Below are 21,786 nucleotides of genomic sequence, written 5' to 3'. Positions count from 1 at the left end.
TAGAGAGAGAGAAGCGGACTCCACTGAGCAGGGGGACTGACACAGGGCTCGATCTCAGGACGCTGGGATCATAAGCTGAGCCAAAGGCAGATGTTAATGACTGAGCTGCACAGGCACCCCTCTTAGTCATGTCTTAATGGGTTTTCTCTTATGAACCCTCTTCTGCTAGGTAGTCAAAAAGATCCCCTCACCGTCCCCAGAAAGGACAAGGACTAGTATTAAATCTGGAGTTTACTTTCAGAGACTTTGCTTTCCAAGGCAAAATGGTTAGTGGAAAAAACATTGATTTTGGAGCTAATTGGGTCTAGTTTTGATCCATTAATTCTTTCCTTTAGTAGTTGTATGTCTTGGCCAACTCAGTTACTTTCCTTGGGCCTCAGTTTCTTTTATTTGTCAGGTAAGAATGATAATGTTAATAATATCTGCCTTATAGGATAACTGTGATGCTGGAGGTAAAGTATGATAAATGTTTGGCTCTAGTACACACTGAATAAATCATTGTTATTATTAGTAGCAGTTACTACGACTGGTGAGAGACTGAGCTTTTATAGGCCCTAAAGAGGTTCGATATTATTTGGGGGGCTACATTCTGATCTTATGATCTTTCATTTGTGTTTGGGAGTGGACGGGGGAAGAGAGTAGCCTGTTAGAAGGGCACACATTTTGGATTTAGATAGATCGGGATTTGGATCTGAGCATGGCAATTAAAAGCTGTGTAAATAGGCAGATTGCTTAATTATTTTAGGCTGCAACCTCTTCATTTGAAAATCAGGGAAAATAATACTGATTTCACAGAGGCTATTGAAGCAACTGAAGTAGAGTATGTAAAAGCATGGCAGTGATTTTAAAAATATCTGTTCTCCATAAGGCATTGTTATAGAAAGTCCCAATATTTGTTATATATGTCACTGTATTCCTCTTTGTGCTCTCAGCACTTACCGATTATATGGTAGGCACTACAAAAATATTTGTCAAACTGAATGGGCCCTTGAGTTGAACAGTAAAAACATTTTATACCCAAAGTTTTGTTTTGTTTTCTTTTGTTTTGTTTTTTGGGGTAAGAAACTGATGTTTATTTTATTTTATTTATTTATTATTTATTTATCAGAGAGAGAGAGCACAAGCAGGGGGAGTGTCAGGCAGAACAGACAGAGGGAGAAGCAGGCTCCCTACTGAGCAAGAAGCCCCAGGCAGGACTTGATCCCAGGACTCTGGGATCATGACCTGAGCCGAAGGTAGCAGCTTAACCAACTGAGCCACCCAGGAGTCCCTGATGTTTATTATTTATCCACCTTATTTCCATGTTCTGTTTTATTTTTATTTATTTATTTTTTTACATTTTTTCTTTTTTTTCTTTTTCTTTCTTTTTTCTTTTTTAAGAGAGAGAGAGAGAGAAGCAGGCTCCCCACCGAACAGAGAGCCCGATGCGGGACTCGATCCCAGGACCCTGAGATCATGATCCGAGCTGAAGGCAGCAGCCTAACCCACTGAGCCACCCAGGCGCCACATTTTTTCTTTTTTTTTTAAGTAGGCTCCACACACAGTGTGGGACTTCAACTCATGACCCTGAGATCTAGAGTCTGCTTTACCAACTAAACTACCCAGGTACACTTTCCATGTTCTGTTTTAGATGCTATGGAAGAATAGCACAAGATCACTCAATATTCTTTCCCATTCAGTGGCCTGAGCAATGGGAGTTGCAGACCAGTCTTCAATGGCAGGGCAGGGGCTCTGGTCTTTAGTAGGGGACTGCTGGATAGGCACAGAGACCACCTTGTGTAGTTTTAGTCCCATCTGCAACCTGGGATCAATAGCCGTCAACTCAAGCCATTTACTTGGACTGGAGAAGTCAATTCATCCTGAATTCTCCTTGGTTGTGGCCTTTTCAGCAGTGGCCTGCTCTTCCTTTTCAGTCTGTCTCCGTCAGAATGGATCAGGCATAAGCTCCCATGGGTGTCCATGAGGGAAGGTGGCACACATGCACAGAACTTTCCTGGTCATCACATAGCACGTTAGACCCACTGAGCTCGCTTGTTGTTGCACACGATGACGGTGTTCACATAGCACAGAGGAGAGTCTGTGTTCTACAGAGCAGTGGTTGGCAGGTAACCCTAAGATGCCTCTGTGGGAGGCTGGTGGTCAGCCGCGAGGTCAGTAGCCACCAGAAGATGTGGTTCCTGGAGGGCTGCCTCGATCTAGTTAGTGAAGGTTCTGGGAGTGATGTACCCATCAGGAGGAGTGGCTCCAGGGATAGGAAGAAACTTCAGGAAAGCACACTGGCCAGTATTCTTAGAGGCCATGACACTAACATCAACCAGGTTTTTTTCCTTCCTTCCTTCCTCTTTTTGTTAAGATTTTACTTATTTATTTGAGAGAGAGAGAGAGAGAGACAGAGAGACAGTGCGCACAAGCAGGGGAGGGGCAGCAGGCAAAAGCAGATGGAGAAGCAGACTCCCCACTGAGCAAGGAGCTTGCCACGGGCCTCAATCCCAGGACCTTGGGATCATGTCCTGAGCTGAAGGCAGACGTTTGCCCCACTGAGCCACCCAGGTACCCCTCAACCTGGTTTTCAGTGGTAACAATGGCACAAGCCAACTGCGGAAATTTCTCCCAGGTCCCCTTCAGATTTAAGATGTAGGTGTACTGTTCCATTTGGAAATCAAGGCTGGTGCCCCGTAGGTGGGTTCCTGCTGCAAAGAATTTGAGGACATCTTCCTCCTTCATCTGTAGGATGTCAAGGGCTCTGTACACTATAGAGGTCTTCCTTTAAGTTATTCTGAGAACTGAGGACCACACCATGTGAACCCCTCTCTGGATAGTGCTGAGTAGCATACCTAAAGTTTGATTGCTGGTCTACTCACTCTTCTGTGGCTGGAAGTCCTAAAAAAATTAAATGTTAAGGGAGTTATTATGCTGAATAAAATACCCAAGCTTAAGAACTAGTGTGCATAAGACCTCAAATTTCTTTCTGGCTCTCAATATGAGAGTCATGATTGTTTCCCTTGCGTCATCCTCTGCATGTGGCTTTTCATCTTACATTCTGGCTTTCCTCCAGGAGACGACACTGTCTTATGCCAGGGACCTGGTGAAAGGTCACACTCAGAATGGCTAGGCTGGGAGGAGCTCACTTAGCCGTGTGTTTCTAACTGTATTCCTTAGTGTTCCATCTCAGTGGGGTAAAAGCAAGAATGAAAAATTCCAAAGGGGCCTAAAATTTAGATTTTGTCCTAAAGGTATAGCTAGAAAGTTTTTTGTGCTGAACTGCTGTAACCAGGAGTGAGTGAATTTCTATCATTTTCCTACCAAATAAAAATGGAATTTACAATGAATCATTGTTAAGTAGAGTGATCTGGACTTACTCTTTTCAGCCTAGTGAGACCCATCCCAATATTTTACAGACAGTTTCTTTAAAGACAGCCTGAGAAGACTCAGTGTCCTCTGGAGGTTTTTGTAAATGGATGCCAGCCCAGTCTTTATTAAACTGGGTTTATACATCATATAATTGCTCATCTTGACGTAACTCTTTTAGACCCTGCTTGAGCAAGGACAAAATTAGTTGAGGGTTCTGTTCTGCTGCAAATGATGATCTTTGGTGTTTTTTGGTTAATGATGCTTCAACTTCATCTTTTCCATGTTGTTCTTGAATTTCTTGAAGTTTCTCCCTTTTTCAGTCTTTTTAAAAAAATCTACATAGATTATGTATACTTAGATTGTTATTTACCTCAATCCAATTTAAAGTCCTATAGCAAACATTTACTGAGCACTTATTCTAAATAAAGCATGATGGAGCTGTTTTCTAAAGCTTCAACAGTCTTTAGTGTTGCAACATCCATTATGGTAGCCATTACTTGCATGTGACTGTTTACATTTAAATTATTAAAACTAAATGAAATAAATAAAATATTTTAAAAAATTAAACCAAATAAATATTTTTATTTCCTCAGTTGTACTAGCCATATTTCAAGTGCTTTATACAGTGAAATACCACATACAGTTCAAGTGTCACATACTGTGGCTACGGTATTGGATAGCATAGGTATAGAATGTGTCTGTCATTGTAGAAAGTTCTACTGGACTGTGCTGTTATTATAGAGTTTCAGTTATTTAGGATTACAACCACTACTTGTCTTTCATTTTAAGATAGTAAAAAACTCATATCTTTCAATGAGAAATTTTTTTAGCAATTCAAATATCATTAATTGATTTTACTGTTAGGTACTGTGGGAAATACAAGAACAAATAAAATATGTTCCTTGTCCTCAGGGAACCTAAAATATATTGAGGAAAACTGTCATATAACACAACTAATGAAATTGCAAGGCAGGATATGGAAAGTAATGTAGTAGAGGCATAGTCAAAGTACAATAGACTCATTTGAGGAAGGATTCATTTCTATTTTGCATCAGAGTCTTCATTTGGAAGGGGACATTTAGAAAGGAAAGGACATCAGGAAGTCCAAAAGTCATTTTAGGTGCCAAGGGAAGAATATGAGTAAAGACATGGACTAGGGAAAGTAGCTCAGTCTAAGACAGGTAACATAGCATGGAGATTAGAGCATAGCCTCTAGGGACAATCTGCCTGGGCTCAAAAATCTGGCTTCTTGTTAGCAAAAAATTAATCTTTCTGTTTCTTCATCTGTACAATGGGACTAATAATAGTAGCTACCTAATAGAGTATTTGTGAGGATTCAATAAGACAATATTTTGATGACTTAGCACAGTGCCTAGGTTATAGCAGGCTGCAAGGGGAGGATCTGGGGGAAAGGGAAGTTGCAAATAACAGTCTGCCAACAGTGGCTGAATTTTCAGTTAAAAACCTGGAGGTGGGCAATCCAGGACTGGTTTGTTGACTGTTCCACAAAGCCATCAAGGACCCACTTCCTACCAGCTATCTGCGTCACCATCCCTAGTGTGTGCCCCTTGTCATGAAAGTCCAGGATAGAATATTAGTCATGATGTTCATGTCCCAATAAGCAGGATGAGTAGGCATCCTTTGTCTCTTAAGGTTCCCAGAAGTCGCAACCTGATATTTCTACTTGTATACCGTTAGCCTGAATTTAGTCACATGACCACACCTAGCTGTAGGGAAAATGGGGAAACATCACCTTTTTTTTCCAGGTGGACTTGTTTCCAGCTAGTACTAGAAGAGGGGGAAGTGGATTAGGAAGTTATAGTCTCTGTTACAAAGAGGGACAAGACTGAAGCCAGATGACCGAGATCTTTAATGTAGTCTAAGGAGTTCGTACTTTTATTGCTTGGGTTCTGATATCTCAACATAGGGGATTAACACAGTTAGAGACCGTTCATAGTAATGGACTTGGACATGGTTCCTTAAACCAGAATTATTCACTGTAGCAATAGTCAGATACTTTCAAGAACAGTTACTTTGAATTAAAACAAAACAAAACAAAAAACATTTCCCCTTGAGATTGCAACAGTCTTTCCCATTCTCCTTCCTCTTTAAGGAAGACAAGAGGTAACCTGAGGGGAGGAAATGTGAGAAGGCAATCCTTCCACCTGGCAGCTCTCTTTTAGACTTCCTCCAGTATGTCATTGGCCCTCTCAAAATGTGCTGGGAATGGAAATCAGTTCTTTATATGGGTGGGTAGTGCCAAGTAAAGGGAATTGCTATCTTATTATCAGGATATTGTGCTCTTTCTCTGAGTACTTTGTGCTCACCTTAGACACTACACTGTTGACAGCATGCCCGAGTAGATTCTGAGCAGCTGGAAAACAGAGTTCAGGTCTTGAGTCTGTATCCTCTGTATTTAACACAGTGCCTAGTGCAAGGCACACATAAAACTGTCAAATGTCTGGATAAATGTTGAGTGTATGAATGCTGTCTAGATAGTGTTGGCTTTAAAGCAGCTATACCAGAGCTTAAATCCTCATACGGCTGATTATTACTGAGTCTGTGGTAAAATCATTTCAGGCAAAGGCTAAGAAAAGACTTATGTAAGGTGAAGACATAATTGTGTCCACCTGGATTATGGTTCTGTTTAGAACACATTGGACAGTGAAACAATGAGATCAGGTCAAATAATTTGTGTTAAATTCTGAAGGCTATCTTTTCTTAGTCTTTGTAAGTCTGGGCACTACTTTACTTAGACAATAAAAATAGGCTGAGTTTGTATGCTTACAAAATATATCTTGAAGTAAATCCCTACAAAGAGATTTTTGTTATTTTTTATTTTTATTTTTTAAAGTATTCTGTATGTCCAACATAGGACTTGAAATCATGACTCTGGGATCAGGAGTCACATGCTCTACTGACTGAGCCAGCGAGGCACCCCCCAAAATCAACAAATATTTACTAAGTATGTGTGAAGCCTTATGATAAGGGCCATAAAGAATAACACTAATAGGGGCACCTGGGTGGCTAAGTGGGTTAAGCCTCTGCCTTCAGCTCAGGTCATGATCTCAGAGTCCTGGGATTGAGCCCCGCATCGGGCTCTCTGCTCAGTAGGGAGCCTGCTTCCTCCTCTCTCTCTGCCTGCCTCTCTGCCTGCTTGTTATCTCTCTCTGTCAAATAAATAAATTAAAAAAAAAAAAGAATAACACTAATAAAGAACCAATCCTTGCTTTCAAGGAATTCACAATCCGCAAACACTGTGTTAGGTAGGCTGTAGGAATCTAAGTATAGCTGACTAGCCTCCTACCCATATGGTACTTACAATATGGTATGAAAAACAGATAAATGGATGATTACATGTACTGTAATCTAGTGTTTGAGCCTCTCTCAGGCCCAAATATACATAGTTTGGTAAAAATTTGAAGGCATTTGTGCGTTTGAGATTTTCTAAAGTCTGCAGGCTCATTCTAGTTAACTAGTATATAAAATGTTTTCAGGATTGGATATATTTCAGGAATGGCAGTGATATGATATGCAACCAGGAGAGAGAGAGAGACAGAAGGGAGAAAAAAAAAAGAGGGTTGATCATTTTGAGGTGACATTAAATTATCTTTTGACACCAGCTGTATCTTTTTTATAACAGAAAGTGGAAACAACTCTGTCCTTGACCTTCAAAAAGAAATTGACTTACCTAGCTTAACTATTCAAACAAACAACTGTGTACTCTCTTCAATTCCTATGATGATTTTGATTTACTGTAAATGACTGAATTTAATGAACTAAATTATGCTATTTAAATGCATTTTGTGAATGGTATTGTAGTTTGTTACAAAGCATTATGTCTATGCTAAATTGTGCCGTAAATGATATGGTATGGAACATATGTGCTGTATTCATAATTTAACTGTTGCTATGGAGTACCTTCTTGGATAGGACATACTGAAAAAGGAGCCTTTATTTACCTGGTGAAATGAAGGTGATATCTCAGCAAATCACTAGGTCTTACTGACCTTGGCAGAATTACAGTGCTAATATTTTCACATGGATGAACTGTTCTTGAACAATTTCTCTAATGTATATGGCAGAAATAGGCTTTCCATTAAAACTGGGTATATATGGTATATCCTCTCTTTCCATTTTTTTCCCCTTCAACAAACATTTACTGCAGTCATTGCAAGGATAATTCCACCTCCATTAAGGTACATGTTTTCTCCTGGCCTCTCAAATGATAGAGATAATAGAATACAAAGGTTTGTCCTGCAGTTATGCTGGTGGTCTCTGGAAGGACTTGCATTAAATAACACACTGATTTTTCTCTTTTTGAATAATTCGAGAAAGCTTAAAAATTAAACAGTAAAAACTGGAGCCAAAATATCACCTTGATTATTGACAAAAAGTTGACTTCCTGTGGCTAAATTGGCTTAGTGTGGGAGCCAAGTTTTCTAGCAATATACTGACCTCAGATAACGCTTATCTACTAGGCCCTGGGCTTCTTTACGTGGAAGGACTGCTGAAGTGAGATTTTTAACACGGAAGAGCAAAAAATTTGTGCTTTTGCTGGATAAGCTCATCTAAAGAGAAAAAAAGAGTTGAGTCAATTGGAGGTATTCTTTATAAAAATGTACCAAGTAAGTTTGAATGGTGGTGGAGAGAGGGCTTACCTCTATTCATAGGAAGGGAGCATTAAGCATAAGAAAATCATTCCCCCATAACAAGTGTAGTTTTTTTTTCTTTAAAGGAATTGTTTAAAAGTTTATTGCTAGAGAGAAAGCCATAGAATTTGTCACACATTAAAGATGATGTTTCCATTTTCCCCTCTAAGGAGTATCTTCATGGTAATAATACTTCTGTTATTTGATGGAAGGTGAAGACATAGCAGCTTTTGGGGTGGTCACAATTAAAAGTCCAGGAAAAATTGCTTGGGAATTAAATAACCATTCTCAGTACTTCAGTACTGATCACTTTGATATAACACAAGACAAAGAGTCAGAAGACTGGTTCTAGGAGAAGTTTCATGATCATTAGCTCTTAGTTTGGGCTACCATAACAAAATAGTATAGATTGATTAAACAACAGACATTTATTTTCTTGTAGGCTGGAAGTCCTAGATTAGAGCTTCAGCATGGTTGGTTTCTGGTGAGGACTATTTCTGGCCTGTAAGCAGCTGCCATCTTGCCGTATGCTCACCTAACCTCTTTGAATGCATCCAGAGACAGTGAGAGAGTGCTGTCTTTGGAAGAATACTAATCCTTTCATATCTGGGGCCAATCCTTATTACTTCCTTTAAACTTTAATTACTTTCTTTCTTTTTTTTTTATTTAAGATTTTATTTATTTATTTGACAGACAGAGATCACAAGTAGGCAGAGAGGCAGGCAGAGAGAGAGGAAGGGAAGCAGGCTCCCTGCTCTCCTGCAGAGAGCCAGATGCGGGGCTCGATCCCAGGACCCTGGGATCATGACCTGAGCCGAAGGCAGAAGCTTTAACCCACTGAGCCACCCAGGTGCCCCCTTTAATTACTTACTTATGGGCTCTGTCTCCAAAATACAGTCACATTGGGGTTCAATATGAACCCCAGTTTCATATTGGGGTTCAATATGAATTGGGGGGTGAGGCACAGTTCAGTCCACAGCAAGCTCATTGTGTGACCTGTCAAGTGATTTGTTTCATTTTCCCTTCTTAGGAATGGGAGTTCATGCCTTATGAACTCAGGCTCATGAGCCTGAGATCAAGTAAAATCATAGGCATCAATTCTAAAGTGTTTAAAGTGCCATACAAACACCATTATTTTAGTTTATTTCTGAATCTAATAGTTACTGAGGGTAAGTTTTTCTTGTTATTTACCCATCCATAGATCTTTTCTTTTTACCTGAATATTTCTGGATGGTAGGTAGGAAGGGTAAGTTATGTTAGTGGTCTCACCCCTTTAAGAACATATCTTTTGGGGGTACCTGGTTGGCTCAGTCAGTGGAGCATGCAACTCTTGATCTCAGGCTCATGAGTTCAAGCCCCACGTTGGGTGTAGAGCTTACTTAAAAGAAAAAGAAAAGCAAACATCTTCAAGAGGTAGAGAACAGTATGAATTAGGCATTGCATAATAAGAAATGTCAATTTTTCCATAATGACTTCAAACATTCAGCAACTAGATTTCACAATGAACCAATCCTATGGTAGAAAATAAGAGTTTAGTTTTATTTTGATTGTTTTTGAAGTAGAGATTTTGGATCAAATGAATGAAAGCTTAGAAGAAGAAATCTATAAAAACACATCTCTAGTTATACTGCAAAACAATATCATAATGTCAACGCTGGAATATTAAGAGAGTATTAAGCTGGTGGGTGAGTTTTCTCGTTTTAGTGAGATTGCTTCCAAATTTAGCTTAGAGTTAGGGGTATGCAAATGACTAGACAGTCAATTTTGATGAGTTGCTGTAAAAAAAGAATTAGTCATTTTTCTGTCCTGTATTTGGCATATTTCTCAGAGTGGTTCATTTAACATGTCTCTTGGTAATATTCTCTCTATATTTATTTTAGAAGCAGTAAATAGTACAACCAATATTTTAAAATATTGTAGTGGCAAAAAATTTTAATTTGAGCTCAGGGCACATTTACTTGCTCTTTCTTTCTTTTTTTGAATTTTATTTTATTTTATTTTTTCAGTGTTCCAAAATTCATTGTTTATGCACCACACCCAGTGCTCCATGCAATATGTGCCCTCCACAATACCCACCACCAGGCTCACCCCACCCCCACCCTTCCCCCAAAACCCTCAGTTTGTTTCTCGGAGTCCACGGTCTCTCATGGTTTGTCTCCCCCTCCGATTTACCCCAACTCACTTCTCCCCTCCATCTCCCAACGTCTTCCATGTTATACCTTATACTCCACAAGCAAGTGAAACCATATGCTAATTGACTCTCTCTGCTTGAGTTATTTCACTCAGCATAATCTCTTCCAGTCCTGTCCATGTTGATACAAAAGTTGGGTATTCATCCTTCCTGATGGAGGCATAATACTCAATTGTATTTACGGACGATATCTTCTTTATCCATTTGTCTGTTGAAGGGCATCTTGATTCTTTCCACAGTTTGGCGACTGTGGCCATTGCTGCTATGAACTTTGGGGTACAGGTGGCCCTTGTTTTCACTGCATCTGTATCTTTGGGGTAAATACCCAGTAGTGCAATTGCAGGGTCATAAAGGTAGCTCTCTTTTTAATTTCTTAAGGAATCTCCATGCTGTTTTCCAAAGTGGCTGCACCAACTTGCATTCCCACCAACAGTGTAAGAGGGTTCCCCTTTCTCCACATTCTCTCCAACACATGTTTTTGACTGTCTTGTTGATTTTGGCCATTTTGACTGGAGTAAGGTGGCATCTCAATGTGGTTTTGATTTGCATCTCTCTGATGGCTAATGATGATGAACATTTTTTCATGTGTCTGTTAGCCATTTGTATGTCTTCTTTGGAGAAGTGTCTGTTCATGTCTTCTGCCCATTTTTTGATGTGATTATCTGTTTTGTGTGTGTTGAGTTTGAGGAGTTCTTTATAGATCTTGGATATCAGTCCTTTGTCTGTCGTGTCATTTGCAAATATCTTCTCCCATTCCATGGGTTGCCTCTTTGTTTTTGTTGACTGTTTCCTTTTACTTGCTCTTTCTTAAGATTGTACCACAGAGTTACTTTGGGAGCAGGGGCAATATGATTTTTATCAGGGATGTAAAGTGTTTGGTAATACAATCTGCAAGTTGAATGTTGGAGCTGATGTGTGAAGGTTATTTAACTAGAGAAACTTCAAGGGTCTTTCTTTATGATTGATCACTATGAATGGGTATGGTTGTAGAAAACAGGGAGAAGTCAGTTATTTTTGTTTTCTGTTTTTGTTTTGTTTTCATTTCAGAGGTAGAATTTAGTGATTCATCAGTTGCATATAACACCCAGTGTTCATTCATTTTATCAAGTGTCTAAAAGTCAGTTTTGACTGTACAATTTCCACATTGATAACATGGAATTATAATGTTAGAGATGTTACATTTTTCTGTATGTCAGAAAGAGAATTTTGGCTGGTTATTCTAGCAAGTCTCTAGGCTGATATACAGGTAAGTTTCAGAGACTTGGGAAAGCAAAGTCTATAAAGTGGAATGAACTCTTGAGACGTGTGTTTAGTGCCTCCAGGCCACACTTGTAGATGACAAAACCAAAACCAGGAAATAAAAATGATTTGTTCAAAATTACCTAACAAATTGGTGGTAGAACCAGAGCTACCCTAGGTCTCCTTATAGTCCAATATTTCCTATATATAATAAAGGGACAGGCATTACAGTCATCCTATGGAGAAATTAAGGCAAAGGAAATTCCTAGTATGAACACCAAAGCATTTAGGATCATAGAATCAGATCATCTGAATGTTTAGAAAGACTCAAATGTTAAATGTTGTCTAATCTAATCTCCTACACAACAAAATCCCTGCCAAATGATCAGTCAGTATTTGCACATTTAGAGTGATAGGACAGTTGATCTTTGATCTCTAGAAAGTTTAGGAAGTTAAATGTTAGAAAGTTTACTGTTATATTTGGCCTAATTTATCTTGCCACAGCTTCAGCTTCTAGATTTTAGTTCTGCTTTCTGGTACTTAAAAAATCATGCAGTTAGCCATGGGAATATTACCCTTTGTTCTCTTTTATGTGTATTACCATTTTCTTTTCTTATATCAATACTCTGTTTTAATAGAACATACTTAAATGTCCACTGGACCAACCAAAAATATGCTTACTACCAAAGTATTTCAAGTTCGTTGTATAAAACACGCCTGAAAAATCTCACAAAAGGGGTTAGAAAAAGGGAAACTGGAGTCCACTATAATTCATTTAGGCTAATTGTTTGATTTCTTTGGTGTCTATGCAAATGCTGGTTTTCTAGTGGGTCACGGTATGGCTAATATAATCTCTTTCCTCAGGTTGTTTCAACACATTTTGTAAAATTGATTAACTTGTTCTATGTATCTTTGTGAGATCTTTATTTTTGTGTACCTAGTGTTAAGAAACTTTGGTGTAGGGCGCCTGGGTGGCTCAGTGGGTTAAGCCGCTGCCTTTGGCTCAGGTCATGATCTCGGGGTCCTGGGATCGAGTCCCACATCGGGCTCTCTGCTCTGCAGGGAGCCTGCTTCCTCCTCTCTCTCTCTCTGCCTGCCTCTCTGCCTACTTGTGATCTCTCTCTGTCAAATAAATAAAATCTTTAAAAAAAAAGAAAAGAAAGAAACTTTGGTGTATAAAAATCAGATTTAGACAAAAAGTTCGGAAAATGATCAATACACTCAAAGAATTATTTTATCTTATTTTTAAAAAGATTTTATTTATTCATTTGAGAGGGGAAGAGACAGAGCATAAGCAGGGAGAAAGGTAGAGGAAGAGGGAGAAGCAGACTTCCTATTCAGCTGTGAGCCCGCCATGGGACTGGAGATTATGACCTGAGCTGAAGGCAGATGCTTAACCATCTGGGATGCCCCAAAGAATTCTTTTGGATAACAAGTTTTCCAAATTCCCTTCAAGTGTAATTAAGATTGAAAAAAGTTCTGTTTCAACCTGAAATCTCTGGAATACTTTGAGTACATAAAGCAAGACACAGACATTTGAAAACTCCATGAGGGAGAATAGAATTACAGAAATAAACTTGTAAATGAACAAATAGAGATAAAATTAAAAACAAAAAGGCCATCTGAATATTACCACATTTTGGAGCCTGCAGACATGCACCAAGCTTTGCTGTTTGAGAGTTGGTATGGAGCTTGTGGCTCAACCTAAGTAATTCAAGTATCATTTCAACCAATCAAGTGTTCCCAGACTTACAGAAAAAATAGGTCAGGTATATGTCATATTTTACTGGAAATATATCCGTATCATATAGTCAGAATAGTATTTGAAGTTTACAACGATATTCTAAACCATCTGTGTTTTTAATTCATCCTAATGTCAGGAAGTTTTTCCTCCTGATCTAAGCCTCTAGCTTGATTTTCCTGGAAGAAAAAGTTATAGCTGGTTAGCATCTCTTCGTAAGGACCCTCTATGCACACAGGTCCCATTTTTCTCTGGATCATGAAGACCTGAATTTGCCACGAAGGTCACAGTAATTCTGTAAGGACCTGATAAGTGGGATGATTTTCTTTTCTTTCTTTTTTTTTTTTTTAAAGATTTTATTTATTTATTTGACAGACAGAGATCACAAGTAGGTAGAGAGGCAGGCAGAGAGAGGGAGGGAAGCAGGCCCCCTGCTGAGCAGAGAGCCTGATGTGGGACTCAATCCCAGGACCCTGAGACCATGACCCGAGCCGAAAGCAGCGGCTTAACCCACTGAGCCACCCAGGCACCCCGTGGGATGATTTTCTTATGTGATCCTGTGCCCTATTTTATCCAAGTGAATAAAAACCAATTAAAGGACAGAGTCAGTGCTTACCAGCACTTATTTGTCTAGTTCAGGCTCCTGCCTCTGCATTTGCTGGGGCCCAATTTGTTATTTTATAGTAATGTTTTGGAGTATAAAGCTAGGTAACCTTATAATAATAATGAGAATAAGAAACTTTTATTTTTATTTTTTCAAAAGTTTTATTTATTTAGTTAGTTGAGGGGGGTTTGGGTGGGTAAGAGGAATTCTCCAACCTGACCCACCTCAAGCCTGGAGCTTCATGGCCACTGGATCTCACAATCCTTAGATCATGTTCTGACCGGAACCAAGAGTTCACTGCTCAACGGACTGAGCCACCCAGAGGCCCCCATTTATTTTTAGTTTAAGAGTTCAGCTTTTCATTGAACAGGTTACAGAAGAGGTTTAGTCAGAAAGTCCAAATCCTGTGTCATCAGCAGACTCTTCTGATTCTGCTTTCTTGGCTTCCACTTTCTTCTCAGCTGGGGCAGCAATGGTGGAGGGAGCAGGACCTCCTGCTGGGGAAGGTCCACCACTCCCTACATTGCAGATGAACCTCCTGATGTTCACATGGGCCAGGCCCTTTGCAAACAAATGTGGCCAGAAAGGTTCAACATTTACACTGGCTGCTTTAGTGAGGCATTGATCTTCATCTCTGTGACCAGTACTTCATCCTGCAGGATGAGGGCTGAGTAGATGCAGGGGAGCTCTAAGACAAAGGCCATGGTGCAGGTGAGTGCTGAGCAGGCTCTGCCAGGTGAGGTGCTGTTGGTGTGGATAAAGGGAGAGACTTACCCCCACCAGGCCTTACCTTCCTGGGCAGGACCCAGCACCTTGAAGGCAGCTGAGGAAAGGAAGGAAACATTTCTTTATAAAGCCTATAAGTAAAGAATAAGATTCATTACAAAATTTCTGAAGTATTTCTCATACTTAGTGGCAAAATTGACTATTTGCATTAGATTGAAAATTACTCTTAGAAAAATCTTCTGAGCCAGTATTCTAGGAACCAAACATGAGACTGACTTTAGATCAGGTCTGGACCAATATATTTTGGTTTCTGCTAGAGACATTTAGAATGTGTCTACACTGCATTTAAAAGTACGTTTTAGGCTATTTGATTTATGATGAACCTCGGTATAGCTTCATTTTTGGGGGGTATATAATTTCCATCAAAATGGGAAAATTTTTGGTCATTATTTCTTCAAATAGTTTTCCTCATCCCTTCTTCCCTCTCTTCTATGATTCCCAGTTACTCACGTATTAAGCTGCTTGAAGTTGTCCCACATCTCACTGTCTCACAACTCACTGTTCTTCACAACTCACTGTTCTTTTTTTTTTTTTTTTTTTTTAAGTCTGCAATGTCAAAATACTCTTAATCCTACCCAGCGTATTTTTCATCTTTAGAAATTTAATTTTGGTCATTTTTGTATCTTCCATGGTCTTTTCATAACTTAATGATTTTGGGTGTTAGACATTGTGAATTTATGTTGTTTAAGCACATTATTCTTTTGTATTCCTATAAATATTTTTGAACATTGTTCTGGGTATTCAAATAACTTGGAAATAGATTGATCCTTTTGTGATTTGCCTTTAAGTTTTGTTAAGTGGCACCAGAGCAACTTTAAGTCTAGAGCTAATTTGTCCCTACTGCTGAGATAATATCCTTCTGGGTTCTCTACCTGTTGCCTTATGTTTTATAAGGTGTTTGTTCTGTTTTGTTTTTAACTCTGGCTGTGAGAATATTCCTAGCCCTGTGTGAGCTCTGACAATTGTTCCTCTGCTCTTCTTCCAGTGGTTCTTCGTTTCAGCCTTGAATAGTTTCCTCTTATACATGTGCTAATCAACACTCAGCATGAGACTTGAAGGGTATCCTCTGCAGATCTACAGAACTCTCTTACTGCCGGGTACTCTGTCCCACTGTGGCTTCCCCAAATTCTCAACTCTGTCAACTCAGGGAGACAACTTCTTGTATTTCCCCTTCTCTCAGGGATCATTGTCTTGTACTGCCTGTTGTCCAATGTCCGAAAACAAATATTTCATATGTCTATTTTTGTAGTTACTTCATCATAGCCAGAAGTGTCATCCTAAAAGTCCATATATTTTAGGACTCTTAAGTGAGAATAGTTTCTGACTTTCTGTTAGTTTATCCTAAAGTGTTTAATACATAGTATTTAAAGGCATTTGTATAAACAATTGAAGTCTTTCTTTGGGGAAATTAAAACAACAAAACTTGATTGCATATCATGCTTTCATATTTTGCAGATGTTAATATTTAATCATATGCAGAACCATTTAGCTTAAGTGCATTAATGTAACTCATTTAAAAGAGGCCAGTAATTGTCCTATTAACTCCCAGTCTGGATGTTATCTGCTCTGCCCTGCTGGTAAGGCCAGAGGGGGACTCTTCTGTTGGCACCCTCAGAGATTGCTCTGATCTGTTGAAAATCCTGTTAAAATCTAATTACTTAGGAGAATCAGCCAGGGAATATCTAATGAGCTCTAGGAAACCCACTGGAAGAAATTCTGTGTTACTAACAAATGAAATGTCTTCTGTCTTTCAATTACACTGGTACCACATGAATGTAATTGCTGCCTTATAAAATGTGACTCTTGTTTTTTTTAATTGTGTGTCATGAATTTTTTTGATCATGTGAAAATAACTTAATTTCTCGTGGAGGAGAAATGCTGGTGTAAAGCTTAAGAAGATATACCTTATTTCTTCATGAATATTTGATAACTTGTTGTTAACAAGGCTTAAAAAATGTATGTACATTATTTAATGAAACCACTACACAGGTATGAAAACATAATTAAAAGGCTTTGAATTTTAAGTCTAGAATGAAAAATACGTTCATCAGGAAAACTCTGAAAAGGACTATTATCTACAGTCATATTAAAAATATTGCCAAAAGAAATGGATTTATTAAAAATGAAAATTCATTTGTCTCACTTATTTTGTAAATATATTCTTGAGACTCCTAGTGTAGTTTATGTTCCTTCTGTCTTAAGCAATCAGTAATGTCTTTTTTTCATATCCAGCCCAACTTTATATTTCAATTTAATTGACTGCTATGTCTTTATATTTAGGACTTTGCTTTCTTAAAATTGGATGATTGGTTAAGACTATGGGGTTTGTAGTGAGGTAGACATGAGGCATTCAGATTTTGGTTCTTATGTTCACAACGAATATCTTAACCCTCTTAGTTTCAGTTTCCATTTCTATAAAATGGGGACACTAATTAATATGTATAGTTTGTTGTGAGGATTTTGTGAAGTAAAGCATATAAGTGCTTAGCAAAGTATTGTGCATGTAGTGACTGTTCAAGGGATGGTAGTTATTATTTTTGAAGACTAATTAAAATTTGGAATATGAAAGAATTGTGATATCTAAGATTCATTAAAACCTAATGTAGGGTGAATTTCTATTATCCTAATGTATTTCTATCACCATGTTCATATTAAATTTGTTGAAAAAATTAAAAGGAGTCTATTTTTAGTATAATGTCAGTGAACTTCATTCCAAAGTTTATCAAGTTTTTAGCTAATATGTCATTTTATAACATGGATTGATTTCAGCAGATGACACCAGAAACAAAATGTGGTTTGGTGATACATTACTTAGAAAAATATCTGTCTTAGTGATAAATTATTATTGGAATATTATATAAGATTTTAATGATTGAGGAGAAAAAAGACTATTATATATTATTTCAACAATTAACAATGTAACTATTATTTAAAATTATTATCTAGTCTATAGAACCTGGCAGTTGAAATACTTAAATTGACAGTGCTTTTATTTTCAATCATGTGATAACACATTAAAATTAGATTTCCTTTTTTGCCTAAAATACAGATTAAAACATTTTTTAATCAGGCTATTTGGAAGTTGATATACAAGTAGCCTTATAAAAAGATTTTTGTGTATTATAACTGAATAAGGAGGTAAAATTGTTATAATAATATTTTCACTTAGGATAGGCTCCTTTGTACTTAAAATTTCTTTCTTGTATAACTCATTAATTCTTACAGCAATTTTATGAAGCAGCCACATAGTACTGTATTGTAGGCAATAAAAGAAAACACAGAATTTTTGTATACACATAGCTCTGATTATATTTCTTTTTTTAAAAATGAGTCTTTTTATTTATTTATTTTTAAAAATATTTTATTTATTTGAAAGAGAGAGAGCGCTATCGCAAGCAGGCAGAGAGGCAAGCAGGTGGAGGGTTGGGTGGGGGAATCAGGCTCCCTGCTGAGCAGAGAGCCCAATGCAGGGCTTGATCCCAGGACCCCAAGACCATGACCTGAGCCAAAGACAGAGACTTAACCCACTGAGCCACCCAGGTGCTCCCATGGATTTAATTTATTTAAAAATATCTGATTAAGAGGTATTGGTGTTATTTGGTAGGGAAAGATGATACATTTGAGCAATTTCTGGTGACTTGTACTATTTGTTAAAAAGTTTATGTATACTAAATAAACACGGTGAACTTCTTTTATCTGGTAGGAATCATCGTGCTGTAATCAAAGACCCAACATCAGCTAATTAGTTCATTCAACAAATATTTATTGAGGGCGTATTATTTGCCAGAATGGGAATGTAATGTTGAACAAGATGGGCAAGGAAGAAGAATTAGCAGATTTATTATTAAAGCTAACATTTTGCCACATTGCCAGTTCATGGAACTTCATTCAGTTGAAGTCCTTGATAGAAAGTGCTTTGGTTGTTGATATTGGCATATGAAACTACTGGCTAAGCCTGGCTTTGCTGGGGAATTCATATATTAACTTGATTAACTTAGCACATCTTCATTAACCAGGTTCTATTGGTAACAGAAAACAAATACTTCACTTTGACAATAGAAGTAAAACCCAGAAAGAGGTAGTTTTGTATCTTTCCCCATGCCTTTCTTTCTTTCTTTCTTTCTTTTTTTTAAGATTTTATTTATCTATTTGACAGACAGAGATCACAAGTAGGCAGAGAGGCAGGCAGAGAGAGAGAGAGGAGGAAGCAGGCTCCCTGGGGAGCAGAGAGCCTGATGCGGGGCTCGATCCTAAGACCCTGGGATCATGACCTGGGCTGATGGCAGAGGCTTTAACCCACTGAGCCACCCAGGTGCCCTTTCCCATGCTTTCTTAAGTCAAACTCTCTGCTTAGGGGACGCCTGGATGGCTCACTTGGTCAAGCATCTGCCTTCGGATCAAGTCATGATCCCAGGGTTCTGGGATTGAGTCCAGCATCGGGCTCCTTGCTCAGTGAGGAGCCTGCTTCTCCCTCTGCCTGCCACTCCCCCTGCTTGTGCTTGCTCACTCTTTCTCTCTGATAAATAAATAAATAACTAAATTAATTAATAAAATCAGTCTTAAAAAACCCCCCAAAACAAAACCAAAAAACCTATCTGCTTGGCAAGCTTCAAATGTCCTAATCTCTATAAAGCATGCTCTCCCTCTTACCCTAAGCCCCACCTTGCCCCACATACATACACTTGCACAACTTCACCTGCCATGTGGTAGATGCTCAATGAGTGCTATCGAGTTAGCATAATTCGTAATTCATATTCTATTAGGTTATATTCTGTTAGTTGATTCCTTTGGATATCTGGCAAAAGCCAAGTTACAGGACCTTAATTTTCCTACATAAAAAACACTTTGTTTTCCAAAAACCTGATTAAAATATACTGAGGACTATGAGATATTAGCTTGAAGCATATGAAATTGTGATATCTGATCATTTTTTGACCTATAAAAATAAAAATATAAAGTGTTTTAATTGGACCAAAAATGTAATATAATCATCAAAATAATCACAACTCCAAATACATTAATTACACCACTACTTACAGTTTTCTTTGTGCCTTTCTATCTATTTCACCTTGATTGCTGATTTTGGCCTTGCTTTCTTCACTGAATGGTATTTTATTACCAAAAAATTAATTGCATAATATACCTGTCACTCCAAATACTAAATTATATATATTTTAATGTTAATGATCCTAGAGTCCAATAGGCTAGGTCTAGCAAGCAGTATTATTTGACTTCCTTAAGGACTTCTGGGTATCAGGGGATCGTGGGTAGTATTTAATTTGCAAATTTAGTTATAGTTTAAAAAAATCAGTTTCTTTCAATATTAGAAAGTACATATAAGACTAATTTTTATTGTTTCCAACAATTTGGAAGATTTCATTAGTTTATAATTTTCAAATTATTATGGTGTTTACTCTGAAATTACTTGATGCTAAAATTTCAAGCCCTAGTCCACTAATTTCTGATTTATCCTGACAAGCTTCACAAAATATGGTTATGACAATATATTTTCTTCAGAAATTATTATTCTATCTCTGAAGAAACAGGAATATTCCAAAAGTTAGCTTTTTCTGGAAAGGGCACAGATGATCATTCTTTCTTACTTAATATAAAGCAACCCCACTGAATGAGCTAAAGCTCCCCTAAGGTAAAGCTTGAGCTGCTCTGTTTTACATCTTTTAAGGAAAGACAGCATAATTTAATTTGCCTAACATAGGGCATCTGGAAGATGGTGGGAGAAGAGAGATGTAACCTGGCTCTTTATGCAAATACAGGGAAGTCCTTATAGCTACTTATCACTTAATCCAGGAGCCGTAAGCAAGTAACTCAAATGAGTGATCCCTGCATTTGGGACCCGTGACAAGGCTTTTATTGGTTGTCAGCAAAATGAGAAAAGACAAGACAATACAAATTTTCCATAAAGCTGAATTTATAAAATTGAAAGGACTGTTTATGTTCTTTTACATATGTACATACTTATTTATTTATAAATTTTATTTCATTTTTTTTTCAGTGTTCCAAAATTCATTGCTTGTGCACATACCACTGGGTGGTATGTGCCCTCCACAATACCCACCACCAGGCTCACCCCTCCCCGACCCCCCCAAAACCTTCAGTTTGTCTTCAGAGTCCACAGTCTCTCATGGTTTGTCTCCCCCTCCGATGTATCCCAACTCACTTCTCCTCTCCATGTCCCCATGTCCTCCATGTTATACCTTATGCTCCACAAGTAAGTGAAATCATGTGATAATTGATTCTCTCTGCTTGAATTATTTCACTCAGCATAATCTCTTCCAGTCCTGTCCATGTTGATACAAAAGTTGGGTATTCATCCTTCCTGATGGAGGCATAATACTCAATTGTATTTACGGACGGTATCTTCTTTATCCATTTGTCTGTTGAAGGGCATCTTGATTCTTTCCACAGTTTGGCGACTGTGGCCATTGCTGCTATGAACTTTGGGGTACAGGTGGCCCTTGTTTTCACTGCATCTGTATCTTTGGGGTAAATACCCAGTAGTGCAATTGCAGGGTCATAAAGGTAGCTCTCTTTTTAATTTCTTAAGGAATCTCCATGCTGTTTTCCAAAGTGGCTGCACCAACTTGCATTCCCACCAACAGTGTAAGAGGGTTCCCCTTTCTCCACATTCTCTCCAACACATGTTTTTGACTGTCTTGTTGATTTTGGCCATTTTGACTGGCGTAAGGTGGCATCTCAATGTGGTTTTGATTTGCATCTCCCTGATGGTTAATGATGATGAACATTTTTTCATGTGTCTGTTAGCCATTTGTATGTTTTCTTTGGAGAAGTGTCTGTTCATGTCTTCTGCCTACAACCCACGGAATGGGAGAAGATATTAACAAATGACACTACAATGGGCTGATATCCAAGATCTATAAAGAACTCCTCAAACTCAACACACATACCTACATATTTAAATGGAACTTTTCTTTTTAAAGAAAATTCTTTAACAGCAATTTTAAGTTCATAGCAAAATTAAGAGGAAAGGACAACTATTTCCCACATGACCCTGCTCCCCAATTTGCACTGCCTCTCCCATTATCAATGTCCCCCATTATAGTGATGTTACAACTGATTAACCTATACTGATACATCATTCTCACACAAAGTCCATAGTTTACATTGAAGTTCACTTTTGGTCTTTACATTCTGTGGTTTGGACAAATCTATTATAATATATATCTACCATTATTAGTATCAT

The 21,786-nt window shown here is 38.1% G+C and overlaps 1 protein-coding gene and 1 pseudogene across 1 annotated transcript; both read right to left on the bottom strand.

Annotated features, from left to right (window-relative positions):
• Positions 1-1,626: 1,626 nt before the first annotated feature.
• On the bottom strand, positions 1,627-2,724 carry LOC132002063 (small ribosomal subunit protein uS2-like; annotated as a pseudogene).
• Positions 2,725-14,162: 11,438 nt separating this feature from the next.
• On the bottom strand, positions 14,163-14,482 carry LOC132001885 (large ribosomal subunit protein P1-like). The gene is made up of 2 exons (XM_059376834.1): positions 14,420-14,482; positions 14,163-14,339 (listed from the first exon to the last, which is right to left on the bottom strand). The coding sequence occupies exons 1-2, from the start codon at positions 14,480-14,482 to the stop codon at positions 14,163-14,165; spliced, it is 240 nt and encodes a 79-aa protein (XP_059232817.1).
• Between the last annotated feature and the right edge of the window lie 7,304 nt (positions 14,483-21,786).

Source organism: Mustela nigripes, chromosome 14 (assembly GCF_022355385.1).
Source record: "Mustela nigripes isolate SB6536 chromosome 14, MUSNIG.SB6536, whole genome shotgun sequence".
In the NCBI taxonomy this organism is placed as follows: domain Eukaryota; kingdom Metazoa; phylum Chordata; class Mammalia; order Carnivora; family Mustelidae; genus Mustela; species Mustela nigripes.
The sequence above is the reverse complement of the archived record's forward strand: the minus strand, read 5'-3'. Positions and strand labels throughout refer to the sequence as shown.

What these genes read in the sequence shown, in the direction of transcription:
- LOC132001885 (XM_059376834.1), bottom strand. Translation starts at nt 14,482, where the DNA reads ATGGCCTTTGTCTTAGAGCTCCCCTGCATCTACTCAGCCCTCATCCTG. An exon ending in TCCTGCAGGATGAAGTACTG is followed by an intron (nt 14,340 to 14,419) that starts GTCACAGAGATG and finishes TTGTTTGCAAAG; the next exon opens with GGCCTGGCCCATGTGAACAT.